The sequence below is a fragment of the Elgaria multicarinata genome, chromosome 3 (assembly GCF_023053635.1).
Source record: "Elgaria multicarinata webbii isolate HBS135686 ecotype San Diego chromosome 3, rElgMul1.1.pri, whole genome shotgun sequence".
Taxonomy (NCBI): Eukaryota; Metazoa; Chordata; class Lepidosauria; order Squamata; family Anguidae; genus Elgaria; species Elgaria multicarinata.
The window spans coordinates 97,967,944-97,985,507 of NC_086173.1; the positions used below are offsets into that span (position 1 = coordinate 97,967,944).

The 17,564-nt window shown below is 39.7% G+C and overlaps 1 protein-coding gene across 5 annotated transcripts in view; it reads left to right on the forward strand.

The window, feature by feature from the left end:
* KDM3B (lysine demethylase 3B) overlaps positions 1 to 16,611 on the forward strand; it is a 43,879-nt gene extending 27,268 nt beyond the window's left edge. For 4 of the 5 annotated variants that reach the window (XM_063121031.1, XM_063121034.1, XM_063121032.1 and 1 more), the window contains exons 15-24: positions 2,220 to 2,476; positions 5,042 to 5,308; positions 6,046 to 6,217; positions 7,248 to 7,338; positions 7,450 to 7,580; positions 10,931 to 11,050; positions 11,685 to 11,824; positions 12,214 to 12,390; positions 14,321 to 14,455; positions 15,385 to 16,611. In XM_063121031.1, the coding sequence (XP_062977101.1) occupies positions 2,220 to 2,476; positions 5,042 to 5,308; positions 6,046 to 6,217; positions 7,248 to 7,338; positions 7,450 to 7,580; positions 10,931 to 11,050; positions 11,685 to 11,824; positions 12,214 to 12,390; positions 14,321 to 14,455; positions 15,385 to 15,465 (1,571 nt within the window). In that variant the 3' untranslated portion in view covers positions 15,466 to 16,611. Of the gene's footprint in view, positions 1 to 2,219; positions 2,477 to 5,041; positions 5,309 to 6,045; positions 6,218 to 7,247; positions 7,339 to 7,449; positions 7,581 to 10,930; positions 11,051 to 11,198; positions 11,316 to 11,684; positions 11,825 to 12,213; positions 12,391 to 14,320; positions 14,456 to 15,384 lie in introns of those variants that run through there. The other variant, XM_063121036.1, reaches the window with a different exon arrangement.
* The last annotated feature ends 953 nt before the right edge of the window (positions 16,612 to 17,564 follow it).

Here is a 17,564-nt window from a genome sequence, read left to right on the forward strand (position 1 = left end):
CAGTAGCCCACTGAATTTAGCACTGACCCATTGAGAGGAATAAATAGCAGCATCAAAGGTTGAGGAAAAAAAATATTTTCAAAGTAGGGGTAAGGGAATAGGAAGAGTAATAGAGTACAATATAGGAAATACCCAAGAACCATTTCAATGCTTAGAAACCCTACCTGGCCTAGCTACTTACACACTGAAGTAGGATCCTTTGACTTTGGCCAGCACACGAAACCTTTCCACCCAGACTGGATGAAACCAAAGGACAAAAGATGGAGACTATGTCTGTTTTATACTATTTCCCACCCAACTCCCCAGTTCCAAGGATGATGAGATGGCATTTTCACACTTTCCATCTGGGCTAACCCTTTGGCAGGCCAAGATGGTTTATGGCTTTGAATCAAGATAAGAACTCTGAGCTGGCGCCACTAGCCGTGAACTGTTCTGGTCTCCCCCTCTGGCTCGGGTATCTGGGGTTACAAATCTTCTTGCCAAGATCCTACTCATCTCTACACCAAAACAATAAAACGTTAGCCAGAAGAAATGGCATTCTCTATTAACCCCTGCCTCACATAGCCTCTCTTACATTGAATTAATTTCAGGGTCATAACAGTTCAGAGATGTTTAAAAGGATACCGCACTAATAAAACACAACAGGCCTGGTTCAGACATAACAAGCCGTGGGTAGTTTAAACCATAATTTTTTGGGTCTGCCTGGGAACAAGCACACTATCTCCTGCCCACTCGTTGCTTCCACTTTCCATCTCATTTCTCAAACAACCCAAGAATGCTCCTTTCCTGGGTTGTTTGATGCAATGTCTAAACCCAGAATGTTGGGTTGCTGAGGGGCAAACAACCCAGAGTTTTAACCCAACAACAAATCCAGAGTTCAAACCTCATCAGACAACCCAGGAAAGGAGCGTTCCTGAGTTGTTTGAGAAACCAGATGCAAAACAAAAGTGGCAAGCATGCAGGAGGCAGCTCGCTCGTGTGGCCCCAGCAACCTGTGGGTTGTTGCGACATGGCAACTGGGCCACATGAACAATGTGACTTTTATACACATTGGGACAGAATTGAAAAGTAGTTACCTTTTCTTACATATTTTTTTATTTATAAATTCACAACCTTGATGTATCCTTGTCTCCACATTTCTCAATATAAATTTATAACATTGAATTATTATTATTATTATTATTATTATTATTATTATTATTATTATTACCCGCCTCTCCCTCCGGATTGAGGTGGGGAACAACATAAAATGTAAAACATTATAAAATACATAAAACTGATTAAAACATATAAAAACTAATACATTATTAAAATAACAGCCAGCCAGAATTCCATACCTGCTGAAAATTTGGCAACTATCCAAACAGTACTGCACCTTCATTTAATGTAATATGGCTGATGCAGGACTGTCCAAACCTTTTTTGCCCCTGCTCAACTGGTAGATAACTTGTATTCATACATAGTTTTATGTACTTAGGTTTTAAAAGTTTCTTAACCCACCTCAAACCCTTCTCTTAAGGCTGCAATCCTGTACACATTTATCTGGGAATAAGGCCCATTGAACTAAATGGGGCCTACTTCTGACTAGTTAGGTACTTCCAGCACAAGTCTTTGCTGTAAGTAGATTAAAATGTATTAAACTGGTTTAACACTTGTGTGAAGGTGCGGTTTTTGGATTGCCGTCTTCCTCCCTACAGCTTTTCTTTTTCTATTATGTATTTAGTGATTAGCTGTATAGCTCATACCTGGGCATCGGCTGGAAATTCTGTATATTCTGGAAGATTTGTGTCCTGTCCAATTTAAACCAATGCCAGCTGAAGCATAGCTAAGCTCTTGAAGGTCACATGCAAGGCTGGCCCTTTGACATTCTCTGGCATTCCATTCCAGGCTGAATGGAAGAACTATCCTAATATGTTTTGCTGTGGCTGCAAGAATGATAGCTACAGCTGAAGATTGATCAAGTATATATATTATTACTTCTGCAACCTTTGCTTTGTTTTTCCTTTATCTCATACTGCTAATTTGACTTGTTTATCTGTACTTTTATAAATCTTGTAGCAGTGGTTCTTTTATCATAGGTGCTGAGATTATGAAAGATCTTGTTATAAATAATTATAGCCTTAAAACTCTGTACGACTGTCGAAGTAATATGTCCATTACCATGTTGTTTTTTAAAATATCCTTTTCCTTCTTTGGGTCCTGTGTTGCCTATTTTGCAGAAGCAGGTTCACTGAGGTCAGTGCTCAGTAAAGAATCTCAGTCACCTTTTGGATTGGATTCCTTCAACTCCGGTGCAAAGGCCTCCCCTTTAACTCCAAAGCTTTTTAATAGCCTCTTGTTGGGCCCAGTTGCCTCAAGTAACAAGACAGAAGGTTCCAGTCTTCGTGATTTGCTTAACTCTGGGCCTGGAAAGCTGCCTCAGGCTTCCCCTGATACAGGGATCCCTTTTCCTCCTGTCTTTTCTGGAGCTTCCACTGTAAGTAATACTTCTTTCTTTGATATGAATGGATGACTGACTATTTCTCCTTTTTAAAAAGCAGCGGTTCAAGTGATTTGAATTAATTGGCATTGACAATGCATTTTCTGTTGGAAGTGATAGAATTTGTATATTAACTGTAAAATATGGCACTGATGAGGAAACTCATATGTTATCACTTTACATCGTCTGACTTTGTTTTCATATTTAATCTCTGTTCCTGTAAGTAGCACATCTTTCAGGAAGTAGTTTGGTTTGCTGAAATGTTTAGGAATGTTTTCTGTAACCTCTCACATACGTACAAGTAGGCAATGCTGCATGGAAGATCACGTATTACAATGTTTATCAGTACCTGTCTCATGGTTCTTGGTGAATAAGCCAGTGGTGAAATTGGGAAGAAAGATGGTTTCCCTTTTTTTTTTCCTTGTAAAAGTACAGATAACCATTGACCTGATTCACATGATCACTGCAGCTCAATGTGGGTTGACTTCTAAATATTCAAGACCATGACTGTGGCTTGTAATGTAGACTGTGGCTTGTAATGTTGTCCAAATTCACAGGGGTGAGTTGTGCAATGGTTAACCCTTGCATAACTCTAAAACAACCCATGGATTATGTGAGGGTTGTTTAACCCTTGCACAGTCCACCCTTGCTGGTTTTGGACAACATAACAAGCTGCAGTCATGGCTTGAATATTCCATATGGCCACCTGTGCTGCAGCTCACCATGGCCCCCTGTACCCCCAAAAATGATTCACCAGAGAGTCAGGAGGATCCACTAAACATTGTGGGCTTTGTCTTAGGGAGCTGCAGTGGGGAAGGGAGAATCACCCAGAATCGGGTGGAGAAATCTTGCACCAGCAGAGTAAGTTCAATTTTGGATGCAACCCTGACTGAGGATCTTCAATTCCAGCAGATTAAAAGTTAAAATAGCAAAGATTTTCTTGCAAGTCTCTTCCCCATCACCTGTTCAGTCAGTAGTCATGAATCTCTGAGGTAGGAGAAAGAAATCTACTGTTCTGGAGGCAAGGATGGATAGTTCTTAAGCACATGTTTAACTAGTGGATGATGGGTTTCTCCATTAGGATAACAATATCATAATCTTCTCTTCTTCAGGCATGGAGAGAATATCAGCCTTACTGGCCCACCCTGTTCTATCGAGCAGTACTATAGAACCCACAGGCTGCAAGTGGCCCACAGCATCCAGTGGGAGTGTTACATGCTGCTGGCTGCTGGCAGTCTGTGTGCCTTTGTGTGGGAAGTGGTAACCAGTAGCACACTCTTCCCTCCACCTGGTCTTTCCTTCAGGGAAGTCTGAGTGAGAGAAGCATTGGACACTGCTCCCCAAAATTGCTTTTTTTTTGCCTGTGGTCCTACTGGGCAGTTGGAGCTTCAGCTGCCCACCAAGCGCAGAGATGAACCTCCATGACAGCTGTGTGAATGGTGGAGGTATGGAGATTTGTCTCTGTGTCTTCCAGGCAGTTGGGGCTCCAGCTGTCTAGCAGGTGCAGAGAAAGAGAGAGAGAATGGCTAACTTCACCCACTGTCCACTCTGAATCTGCCCACCGTCAGCTGTGGCGCCTGACTCACTTTTCCCATCGGTCAACAGCCCTCCATATAGAACAGCTCCTCATCCCTATCACAGATCTCCTGGAGTCCAAACTTGTACATCTAATAGTACTAAAGGACCATTTTTATTTGAGCTGGCTGTCAGTAGCTTGCCTTAGTTGGTATTGGGAAATATTTAAATTTAGATTTTACTCTTATTAAAGTTAAGTGGCATTTTTGACATACTGGTTTCCCACTTCCCCCCACAAAAAAGTTGCTGATCCACTGTGGCTGTCAGAGAAGTATATGGTAATAAACTAGAGGATATGGACTCCTGTTGGGGGCAAAGGGGAATGCTATGAAAGAAAAGAAGGCATAGGAAGAAAAAGATCCATGAATATAAATGCACTTTATTGCCATGAAAGAAAGGTAATGGGTTGGAGCCAAACTATTCTCTGGAACAGCATGGGAGGTGTCCTTGAAGGCTGCAGAGGGAAAGGAAATTGACAAAAATTATCTCCCTGCTTCCACCAAGCCGGAGCCTCCAGTGGATATCAGTCTCTTCCACAAATGGAAAGGCAAGTTAGGCTCCAACTCATTGAGTATTCATATTTAAAGGAGTAACATTATAGTTTCATGAGCTTGGCACACAGCAGTATGAATATATTACATCTCAAACTAGTAGGTGCTGAATGTGGTTTGTTTTTTTTAAAAAGTATATATAACAATAACAGCAGTAAATGCAATCTGTTGACTGCAGTAGCAGAGCATATGCTGAGCTTGTTCAAGGATGCCGTCTTGAGGCCCAGCATTGGGCAAAAGGCGGGATATAAATAAATATAATAACGATGATGATGTAAGATTTCTTGTCACCTCTTTTGTATTTTTTAGCCAACTTTGGATGTTCAGTTTTTTAGTAAGTGTCCAGTTGGCTGAAAGATCAAATCTCTGGCAAAGGCGTCATATTTTCCCAATGTACCACAAGACTTAGGTTGCTATGTGGATTTATATATTCTAGGGGGCCAAGAGCAAAGCCAGTTTGCCCAACTTCCTTGATCACATTATTGCTTCTGTGGTGGAAAATAAGAAGATGTCTGATGCTACCAAGCGAGCAAGCAATTTGGCTGACACACATAAAGAAGTGAAAGAAATGGTAATGGGATTAAATGTGCTGGATCCACACACCTCCCATTCTTGGCTCTGTGATGGAAGGCTTCTGTGTCTTCATGACCCCAGCAACAAAAATAACTGGAAGATCTTCAGAGAGTGTTGGAAACAGGGCCAGGTAAATCAAGAAGTCAACCCAGTCATCTTTTGTATCTGTGACAATATTTATATTGTCCTTAAGCTAGCTGCTCTGGTGCGGGCTTTGCTATTTATTTAATATGTGAAACAGGATGAAAACATAGTTGACTATGCATTGGTCTGTGTGTTATATAAGCACAGAAATTCATATTAGGAGCAGAAACCTGTATCCCAAAATTCATTTGAGTTCAAACAGTTTCTAGCTCTTTCAGTGGTGAAATTGGACTATGCCTAAAGAACTTTCCGAATTCAGGCAGGTTGGGCAGGGATTTCTTGTGATCAGGAGGTGGGAATCTCTTTACCCTTACCATTACTAGAAGTAGTAGAATAAATTATGTAAAACAGATAAATATATGCACATTTGTTTTATTTGCATCAGTGTACAGGCTGAGAAAATAGCTGCTGAAGTTAAGAGTTTTCTGCATAGCACAGTGTGCATTACGCTACAGTATTGCAATGTTCAGGAGTTAAAGAAAGAATGCTACAGGGCGTGACATATGCAATTCTGTGCATATATATACAGCTCTCTCACTTTGGGCTATGAACAGAAATATGCTGCAGTTATGCTAATAAAATCTATTCTTTACCTAGCGGTCCTTTTGTGGTTTCTTTTTATCTGTGTCTTATGTAGCTTACATGAATTGGGGGATGGATTCACCTTTTGATGCCTTCTGAGAATGGTTATATTGGAATAACCCCTTATTTATGTTCCCACAGCCTGTTCTGGTTTCTGGTGTTCATAAGAAGCTGAAGCCTGAACTCTGGAAGCCAGAGGCATTTAGCCTGGAATTTGGAGATCAAGATGTAGATCTGGTCAATTGTAGGAACTGTGCCATAATCTCAGATGTTAAAGTGCGCGACTTCTGGGATGGCTTTGAGGTCATTTCTAGTAAGTGCAATAGTTGATATTACTTGTGAACATTGATCACATCAGTGCAGCTGGTTTTTTTGTTATTGTTTTGTTTGTTTTTGAGCAAGCAATACTTAATTGCACTGCCAAAGAACAAATCATTATAGCATTGGCATCCTCCCAAGCAATTTAATGTTACTAGACCAGGAAGGTTTGTAAACTGCTGGCAATTAGGATCAGCGCTTTATGTCTTCTTATCTGTTCCTTCATATTAATACCTTTCTCCTCTACCCACATTTTAACCCTGATTTCCTACTCTGGCTTGTTGGGGGAGAGACAAGCCAGAGTTTCTGGTTCATACATCATGGCAAACAAACACCCCTGGGTTATTCAACTGCTCCTCTTCACAGTGGGAGTAATAAGACAGCATGCATAAAAAACATGCTGCGTTCACGACAACCTAGGATTTTAAAAAATAACCTGGATTGATGTAACATGGGAAACAGGCCACTAAGTTAGGGAAAACATTTGGTTTCCCTGGAATTATGAGACCTAATTTGACTGCTATTTTTCCTATTCTCCTGCCATAGACTCTAATACGAAACGTGCATTTCTTTCATTAAGGGTGCAATCCTATGCATATTCAGGATTGTACCTTAAAGTGTATTGCTTTCATTAAAATTATTAGGTTCCCTTACATGAACTTAACCGTGCTTATAAAATTGGTGGTTATGCTAAATGAAACAGCCATAAGGAAATATTCCTGTAAAAACACATTTGTTTTAAACATTTTTTCAGTTATATTTTGCCCTTCTTTTTCGTGCAGTGTAAAAATGACCTGGCAGCCCTGTGAAGTAGTTTAGGTTGTCCAAGGCCATCCTCTGAATGTTATAGCTGAGTGGGAGATTTAAACCCTGATCTCCCTGGTTTGCTATGCCACACCAAGTATCCATTTTAGACTAGATTTTGTCATCTCCCTTCCCCAACAACAAAAAAACACCCTGTAGATCTAGGAGAGGCAAAGTGATAGAGAACAGCATATAAGCCAAGTGAAACTATTTCTCTTCAGAGCGCCTGAGAGCAGATGATGGGCAGCCTATGGTACTGAAGTTAAAAGACTGGCCTCCAGGAGAGGATTTTAGAGACATGATGCCTACAAGGTAAGATCCCTTGTTTCATTGGGTTTGTGACTTGGCAAGAATTGTTCGTGTTCTGTCATTGTATTGTTATCCCCTTATCCAGTATCTTAACATGGTATGTGCATTTTCCAGGTTTGAGGATCTAATGGAAAACCTTCCTCTCCCAGAGTACACTAAGAGGGATGGAAGACTGAATCTGGCATCGAGATTGCCAAGCTACTTTGTGCGACCTGATCTGGGTCCCAAAATGTACAACGCATATGGTATGTAGCCTCTAGAGCATGATTTTGTACCTGCTCATAGTTTCTCTGGCATGAAAGTATTTGGAGTGAGGGGTGACTGTGTTGGAGTGGATTATTAGTTACGTTAGCCTAAAAAGTACATTTACTTCTTTGTGTATTTCATTTCCTTTTGAAGATAAAAGTGTAATTTCTTTAAAGATTGAAAACTTATGCTGTGCATATCAGGTAAGAGAAATGTGTGAAGGACTCATGTTCTTCAAACTGAAGAGCAGGTGAGTTTGTGCGCTACTTTACTGCCAGATATCTTCCATGCAGTGTTAGCCAACGGTCCGCTAGCAAAAGGCCTGTTTCATCTACTTATTCCAGCAGGAAAACTGCTTCTGAGACTCATTCTGATACCTTGTGAATAAAATCACATCTCTTCCAGCTTTGACTCCTCTGAAAATCTAGAAAAGGTATCCAGAAGCATTTGCTTGTCCAATTGTAACGCTTAAGTTTCAACTATCGTTGTCCAAGCAAGTGGATAGGACCCTTGGAGGTCAAAGATTCACTAACTGCTCCCTCAACCTTTGTGCATCTTTGCTGGTGAAATTGACTTGTCCTAGGTCAAATATGCCTTTGACAGATGGGCTGTAAGGAACATATCACACCTGCTCTAACCCAGCTACACTCGGTGCATGTGTGTTTCAGAGCCCAAATTATTAACTTTTAAAGCTCTTTGTGGTCTAGGGCCTGCATACTCTTGGGACAACCATTTTCTATATGTTCTTCTCCATACCTTCAGAGAAGGCAAAGTGATGCATATTCTCCAGGAAAGAATTGAATTGGCAAACCTTCTGGTTCTCTATAGTAGGGGTAGGAAACCTGGTGTCCGCCAGACGGTTTGGACTACAGTTGTCATAATCTTGACCGTTGACCATACTGGCTGCAGCTGATGGCAGTTGTAGTCCCAAACATCTGGAAGATATCAGGTTGCATGCAACTGTATTAAAGCAATTGAGATCTTATTTAGCCTATTTGACTTATTCTTTAGTAAACAAAGCTTTAAAAGTCCACTGTATTTATTTTATTTGTGTATAAATGTTTCACAAGTTTTTTCAAACAATTGAACTGAAATATTTGTTCAAGAAAGTGATTTAAACATGTTTAAAGTGGTTTAAACGTTCTGTTGAAACAAATTCAAAGCTTTTCTTCGCAATTATTTTTGTTGGAGTACTTGTTAATATTTTAAGACATGACATACACTTGCTTTACATTGTTTAAATGATGAGGAAAAGCATGACACCACTGAAAACTCTTAACATATTAATTTTAACGTATCCAAAGGGTTGTGAATGAGATATCTATTCAAGTTTACTGGGAATAGTCACCAGAAAAAAGTTAATTGTAACTTTGAATCTGCCCACTTCAGTGGATATTGTATTCATTATGTAACTAATTTTACAAAATCACATATAGTGCTGGAAAATGTTCTACCTCATATAATTGGAAAGCACTGCTTCATGTTCTGGCTTTCAGGGAAGTGGAACCTGTGGTGGTGTTCAGACCTTCCAATGTATTCCCACTGGAAACATGGCCAAGTTTGCTGACAACGCCAAATTATTTAAGGTTGTTAAAACGCAAAGAGATTGTGAAGAGCTCCAAAGGGATCTCTCCAAGCTGCAGAACCACATCTGCATCCAAATGGCAGATGTGGTTCAACGTAAGCAAGTGTAAGGTGATGCATGTTGGAGGAAAAAAAAACCAACTTCAAGTATAACCTAATGGGTTCTGAGCTGGCAGTGACCAAACAAGAAAGAGATCTTGGGATTGTGGTGGACAGTTTGATGAAAATGTCCACCCAGTGTGCAGCCGCTGTAAAGAAGGCAAACTCCATGTTAGGCATTATAAGAAAAGGAATTGAGAATAAAACTGCTGGTATCTTACTGCTATTATATATATCTATGGTGCAACCACACTTAGAATACTGTGTACAGTTCTGGTCACCACCCCTAAAAGAGGATATTATAGAGCTGGAAAAAGTGCAGAAAAGGGCAACTAAAATAATTAAGGGGCTGGAGCATCTCCCCTATGAGGGAAAGTTACATCAACTGAGATTGTTTAGCTTGGAAAAAAGGAGGCTAAGGGAAGACATGATAGAGGTGTACAAAATTATGCATGGTATGGAGAATGTGGAAAGGGAGACATTTTTCTCCCTCTCTCAAAATACTAAAACCCGGGGTCATCCCATGAAGTTGACTTGTGGGAGATCCAGGACAAATAAAAAGAAGTACTTCTTCACACAACACATAGTTAAATTGTGGAACTCGAAACCGCAAGATGTAGTGATGGTTACCAATTTGGATAGCTTTAAAAGGGGGTTGGATAAATTCCTGAAGGCGAAGGCCATCCATGGCTACTAGCCCTGGTGGTTGTGTGTGCTACCTCCAGTATCTGTGGCAGTAAGCCTATGTGCACCAGTTGCTGGGGAACATGGGTGAGAGGGTGCTGTTGTGTGAACAGAGTGCTGGACTAAATGGACCCTTGGTCTGATCCAGCATGGCTGTTCTTATGTTTAGCTGCCTCTTTATTGGTGTTCGGTTGGCTTGCTAAAACCTGGCTTTTTAAAAAGGTCTTTGTAATTGGCTGATTGAAGGTGGATTTTTCTTCTTGCAGTTTTAGGACACCTATCTTCAGTGATTTTTAATGTTAGTTTTTGGAGTGTGTGTGTGTGTGTGTGTGTGTGTGTGTGTGAGAGAGAGAGAGAGAGAGAGAGAGAGAGAGAGAGAGAGAGAGAGAAACAAAACAGCAAAGCAACTAGGAGGCTTTGGATCCACTAAGAATGCAGGCAGGCAAAGTATATAAGAAAGATACCTCTGATATATAAAACTGTATGCCATTTCAAGTTTGGTATTGAATGTGATATAAAGATGCAATAAATTCCTTTTGTTTATTTGAAGCAGCAAGCCATGTTATCAGTTGCTCTGCAGTTACAAAGAGATCTAGAACTTGTTCCTTATGTCTGGCTTTTTTTTTCTTTTTGAGTTAGGAACATATAGGTCAAGTGAGTTAGGTTTGAAAAGTTGTAAAAAAAAGATAAGCATTTTCTTTCTGGGGTGACTTGTAAGAAAAATATCTTCAGTGAATTATTTTATATAAATATGCTGCTTAATTTGATTTTCTGCTGAATCAGCTTTTCTTGCAGTAAAATCAATTGCCATTGTTGCAAAACTATATCAAAAGTTTATTTTTTATTGTTGGCATTGTTATGTTAAAGGGTGAGTATGCCAGACATGATGATTGAAAATAGCAGTGTAATAGAAAGCGCCCCCTACACACCAGTAAAGTCAAATTTAATGTAATGCTCTCTTTTCTTTGCTGCTTTTTTGTAGGGCTGATAACTGCAGAAGACAGAAGAGTTGGTACAACCAATCTGCATTTAGATGTGTCTGATGCAGTTAATGTTATGGTGTACGTTGGAATCCCCGTTGGGGAAGGTGCTCATGATGATGGTAAGCTTTCTTCCAAGACAATTTTTCTGGGAATAACTTTTGCCTCTCCCGTACCTATGTGAAAGATCACTTAGATTAGGCCAGCACCATTTCATTTATTTTCGTTTTCATTTGTTCTTCGTTCCTGTGTTGCTCTTTCCACTTGTAGTACACATGAACAAAAATCATCAGAGGAGCAATGAGAGGGACAAATGAGCCAGTTCAAGCTGCAAGCTGGAATGCCTAGTCACAAGTGAATTTACTCATGGGTAGGTGTATCAGCTTGTCTTGAAACAATGTCCCTTATGAAATCTGCCCAGGCATCATGAGGAACATTATGAAAAGCAGAGCATGTCTTTGCAATATTAACTGTCCCAGAACAGAATTACTTACGAGTCCTAATTGCAGATGCACAAAGTGCAAACTGCACCAGCTTTTTGAAGTATTTTCTGGGATATATATTTGTGCGAATCAAATAATGCAAATATATTTTTTGACCTTTAGGTATAAATATAGCTGCCTTGTACATTTGAACTATGTGCATCCAGTTACTGCTTTTTCCAGAACGTTTCTTAAGATGATGTCTTAGGCCAAAGTTTGTTGCTTCTTGCACTTTACACTAAAAAGCTATGCAATTTAATGGTGTGAATTTCAGAGGTGCTGAAAACCATCGATGAGGGAGATGCTGATGATGTTACAAAGCAGCGAATCCATGAAGCAAAAGAGAAACCAGGGGCACTCTGGCACATTTATGCTGCTAAAGATGCTGAGAAAATCAGGGAGCTTCTTCGGAAGGTATGATGATGGGAATATTTTAGCAATGAAAGTTTATTAGGATTTTTCATAGAATTCTGCAGTTGCTGATCATCTTAAAATTTAAATGTTCCAATATTCTCATTGGATTGCCCTGAGAACCATGTTTGGGAATGGGATATACATACCATAAATTCATAAATTAAAAAATAAATGTTCTGGCAATGGGATTCGGCACCTGATCATATATTTGGTAATTCAAGCTGCGAGATTTGGCTTTTTCTTTCATAACTTGCTATCACCACAAAACTCGCTTAAGCGAGCCTAAGAGTCTCATAATGAAATAACTTGGCTGGGATTTGTTTGCTGAACAGAGACAGATTCAGAAGAAATTACATAGACAGAACTAAACTCTAATATCTTCTCATTAGGTTGGTGAAGAACAAGGGCAAGAAAATCCTCCAGATCATGACCCAATCCATGACCAAAGCTGGTACCTGGACCAGACCCTACGTAAGCGTCTGTATGAGGAATATGGAGTGCAAGGCTGGGCAATAGTGCAGTTCCTGGGAGATGCTGTATTTATTCCTGCAGGGGCCCCTCACCAGGTGAGTGTGGAGTGCCAGGGCCCTAAAGCGTAGTGCTAAAGCATAAAGTCATTATAGGAAACACGTTAAAAATGTAGTGTGTCCAAAGGAGCACACACCTGTAGATCATGACTGCTAACTGGTTTCCCTCCCCACCCCCACCCCCAAATGCACAATTGGATAGGCAGGTTATCCAGAGCTTTATGTAATTATTGAAAAAGAAAGTTTAGAACACTGAAAACAAATGGACAGTGCTCGGTGAAGTTTCAGAACCTGACAGAAGCACTGAGAGAACTCTTATGTATTTGTACTGACATGTATATTTATTGGTGAATTGTGAGTTGCACCTGATAGGGGTTAAGTTATGTCTGTATGAATGACTTCAGTATGTATTGCTAACATCTTACTATGCATTTTATTTAATATGCAATTTTTAGGGCCAGTGAAAAATGGGATTTTCATGTTCTTTCAGAATTAATTCAATGATTTGACACTTAAATTTTGATTTATTCTTTTTATCCTGGCTTACATTTTGCCTTTCCAATATGTTCAACACAATCAAGCTTTTACCCAAGTCAGTGTCCAGCACAATTTGGATGACCTGTATTCTCTCTGTGAACCTTTTTTCTCCAGCTCCCTTATTACCTAAGTTTTCTCAATCTTGGTTAACACTCTCATCTTGGTCTACCTTTAGGTCAGGGCGGGAACACTGTACACTAGCTTTCCCCTCCCATCGGGGAAGGAGGGTGAAGCCGTGCCGACTCAGTCCCCTTTGCTCCTCTTTTGAAGGAGTGAAGAAGGGATGTGAGTCAGCTCAGCTTTGCGCTATTCATGCAGGGAAAGCCTGCATGGAACAAAGCAGCCCCCTTTCTACCTGCCATGGAGATAAACATGGATTCTTCTCCCTTCCCCTCCCTTAAGCCTCCAAGGGGTGCAACTTGGGGACCCTAAGTGGGAGGGACCTTCAGATGTTGGAGTTCTCCATCCCTTTTTTAAATGAATTAACTTGAAGCCTCATCATTTATTAAAACTTTAAATGAGCCTAGAGAATATAATTGTGAATTTCCCATCCAGTCTGGTCTGTATTTCAGAAACCACTATTTGACTCACAGTGGGAGTTACTCTATTTTAGTTTATTATTATTTTTAAAAATAATATTTTATTTTTGTAATTTATAGTTCTGGTTACATAGGTTCAATATTACATCATATATATACATTCAGTTTCAATACAAATACATGTTCCCGCCTGTGTTTAATGTTATTTAACATTAATTAATTTAAGGGTACCCCGCAAATTGGTTTCTTTACCCATATCTATTATTATTATTTATTTATATAGCACCATCAATGTACATGGTGCTGTACAGAGTAAAACAGTAAATAGCAAGACCCTGCCGCATAGGCTTACATTCTAATAAAACCATAATAAAACAATAAGGAGGGGAAGAGAATGCAAACATGCTGATGGAGGCATTCTCCCATCTTCTTCATTCGCAAATTCAATAAATTTCCTCCATACCCCCTCAAATTTGTCTGCGCTTAGTTGCCCTCACTCTTTCCTCAATTTTTGGGTCTATTTTTTAAAAAGGGCACTCTGCCAAACCTTTGGTACCAATTATCAGTGGGAGTTACTTTAATAGAGGGCAGTTGTTTGTTTGTTTTTCAGATGATGATATCTTCTACTTGTGTCCCCCCTTTTCCCGCTGTTTCTTTCATCCTTTTTCTTATTATGGAAAATCTATTAAGAGAAAAGGGCTGAATAGCTGCTCACTGCCTTTCTTCTGAAGCCATCTGTCTGGAAGCATACTTGGAATATCTGATGTCTTTCTGTCAAATGTGGGAATAGCATTTACCTACTGCTTTATATTGTAAAAAAAAAAGCAAGTAATATGTTGATTTGTTCAACTTTGTATTTATTTGGCACTCAGTTCTACTGCTTATTGTTTCAGGTTCATAATTTGTATAGCTGCATTAAAGTTGCAGAAGATTTTGTATCTCCAGAACACGTTAAACACTGCTTCCGCTTGACCCAGGAGTTCAGGCACCTGTCTAACACTCACACAAACCATGAGGATAAGCTGCAGGTAAGCCTTTATCAGTCTTGTGGGATAATTTCTGAGGCATTTCAAATTTGGAGGATAGTACTTGCAAAGATACTTATGGTTGAATTTTGACTAAAGGATAATCTAATAGTAAAGGGAAAGTAGCCTGTGGTCAACTTAACTAAATGAATCCTTAGACATTTTTACAGCCTTTCTTTCAGATTTGTTTCAGAATAGTTTATTCAGTGTGTTTGACCCAAAGAGACCTGAGCAGAACTCTACTGGCATAATAGGGCTTTCTTGTCTCCTGCACCTCCAAAAAGCTCTGGAACAGTGTGTTATGGGATACAGTGAAATTTCCAGAGTTCAGGGAAGCTGCCTTGTGGAAACAGAAGCATCTTTCTGCTGGCAAAGATATCTGAGTTGGTTATATTAAAGGTTTAACATGTAGCTAAGAAACTTTAGTTAAAGCAAAAACATTTCCCCGGCAAGCTAGCTATTCAGAATGCATATGGGTTTTACAAAATTGCAATTATGTTGTTTTCCTCACTTTGGTTTGAATGTAGCATAAATTAGTGTGCACATAGGAATGGAAGTGATAGATTTCTGTTACAGAGAAGATACTCATATTAAATACTAGTAGTTGCAGAGTTTTACCAAAAATGCTCATTCAGATTACATAATTTTATTAATAGTTACTGTTTTACTCTGTACAGCACCATGTACATTGATGGTGCTATATAAATAAATAATAATAATAATAGTAATAGTTAGAAGAGCTACTCATCAGTATGTAAATTTTAAGAAGTAGTAATGGCTCAGACACCTTCCCATATTCTTTCGTTGTATATGTTCAGTCTCGAGTACAATGAATGAATGTTTAAGGAACTCTGATTTATGTATTAATGTAGCAGATGGAGATCACTGTTCAGGTTTTAATTTTCAGTGTGTTCATTTTCTTCTATTTACAGGTGAAGAATATTATCTACCATGCAGTTAAGGATGCTGTTGGCACACTGAAAGCTCATGAATCCAAACTGGCTAGGTCTTAGGAATTGGTGATTCCAAACCCCCCTCTGGAGTCATTTTTTTGCTCACAGTATAGAAGGGGAGTGCACATGCCTGCCTCTGTAGGTGCCAGAGGCCACTTGCTAAGAGAGGTCATGGCGTTCATTACACTCTCCAGCCACTGTCTTCTATGCTGCCTCAACACAACATCTGAAGGAAGGTCACAATAACATACAGAATTCCTGATTAATGAGAGGTGCTGTGTCATTTTCCTGTGGCCTTTTGCAAATTGAAATCGTATGGAAACCATGTGGTGTTCCAGCATATTATGAATAGAAAGTGTGAACCTTTTTCATGCCTAGTTAGTCTTTCCAAGAAGTTAGAAAGAATGATGTGGACATTCTATTGCAGACTTCAGTAGCTAGCTCTGAATGAGTGTGACCACCAGGAGCCCAGCTACAGAAATATGGACATGAGTCCTCCAGAGTCTGACACAGGCCAAGGAAAAAAGATAAATTGTTCTTCATGCTCCCTTTTAACAGTTCTCTATACACTGTAGAAATGCAGAAACACAGAGAGAAACCACTGTTTTTCCCAGATGGCTCCAGGATTAAAAATTGTGTATTTAGTGAAAAACTAGGTTTGTAGTGAAACAGTATTTCATGAAAGTAGATATTTTTAGAATTTGAAATACCACAACTGTTCCTAGATTACAAGGAAAGGCACATCGCGTTTAGTCTTCCTTTCAAGAAATTATTCTTAGAAATAAATCCAGAATAGCACAATTGGCCAGAGGAGAGCTAAAAGAAATTGACTTCCAACACCAGTTCCCACAAAGAAAGAAGTAAAGGGGGGAAAAGAACTTTTATGTTTTGGAGATGTTGTACATCTCTCCCTAAACTGGTAAACGAGGCAATAGTTCACCAGTTGTCAGTTTTAGATTGGGACTACTACTTCCCAGAACTAATTTTCAATATCAGCTTTGTCCAGAAATATTTTCAGTAAAATGTTCCTGCTTGATAGAGTTGTATTCAGAGTTGTCACCATTGAACTGATGGATTCCATTGTTTGACTGTTCATTGGGACTATATCTACCTTCTATCCAGCTGTACTGTAGTGCCACCTGCAGGCCTGTTAATATGTTCATGGTTATTTCATTTTTTAAAAAATAAAAGTCATTTACTGTAGAATCTTCTTAACCTTACACTGTATCTGTGCAAGAGGACTGGTGGGGAGGGCAGCTGAAGAAAGGGAAGTCCATTTGCCTTTGCTTCTGAACTCCTGCTCCCTCTTTCCCCTTCCCCCCAGAAACCATCCATTCATAGCACTTAACCATGCATACCTTGTATGCTTTCTCTCCACAATTTATCCCTTTCAAAATCCCTTTTGTTTTGCCTACAACCACTAGCAAAAAACCCCGGCAGCCACTTAGCAATTTCTCTTGTACACATGCAGCCCGTAACTTCACCATTCCCTTCTCCTTGTCTTGTGCCCCAGATAATTCTATTTAAATGGTAGCTGAAACTCCATGAGCCTATTTCAAGTAGTTTCAGAATAATATATCCCTTAAAGTGGGAACTTTAAAATCTAGGTGACTTAAGATTTCAGCACTTAGTCTGAACATTATTCTAGCACATGAACAGTCATTAAATGTAAGAACTGTTGAGCTGTGATTTCCTGCAATAATTGTGGTAGCATGCAAAATCAACAACAACCCACCTTGTGTACTTCTGTAAATGCTTTATTTTGAGATTTTGGATTGAAAAATGCTAGGAGTGGCTCATCTACTGTTTCCAAGTTTGGCCCAGCTCGAGCAGAGAGATCATTTGTGTTCCTCTACTGGTGGAACTGGGTTGGTGCAAGGCCTAGACCATTGCCATGACCTGCTGGTACACAGCTCTGGTCACAGCTCTCCACACCCATTAGGTTGCTGTTTGGGAGGTGAAATAGCTATGTCCAGAGCTCTGCTCCCTCCTCTTCATGTAAACACCTTTTCCCCACCAATTCCAGCTGTTCCTCAGAATTAGTGGACCAGAGCACAGTTGCTGAGTTTCCTCTATCAATTCCAGACTTTGCCACAGGGTTTCATTTTAGATCCATCTCATCTGCCAAATGTTACTATGCTAGTTTTGGTGGGTGTTCT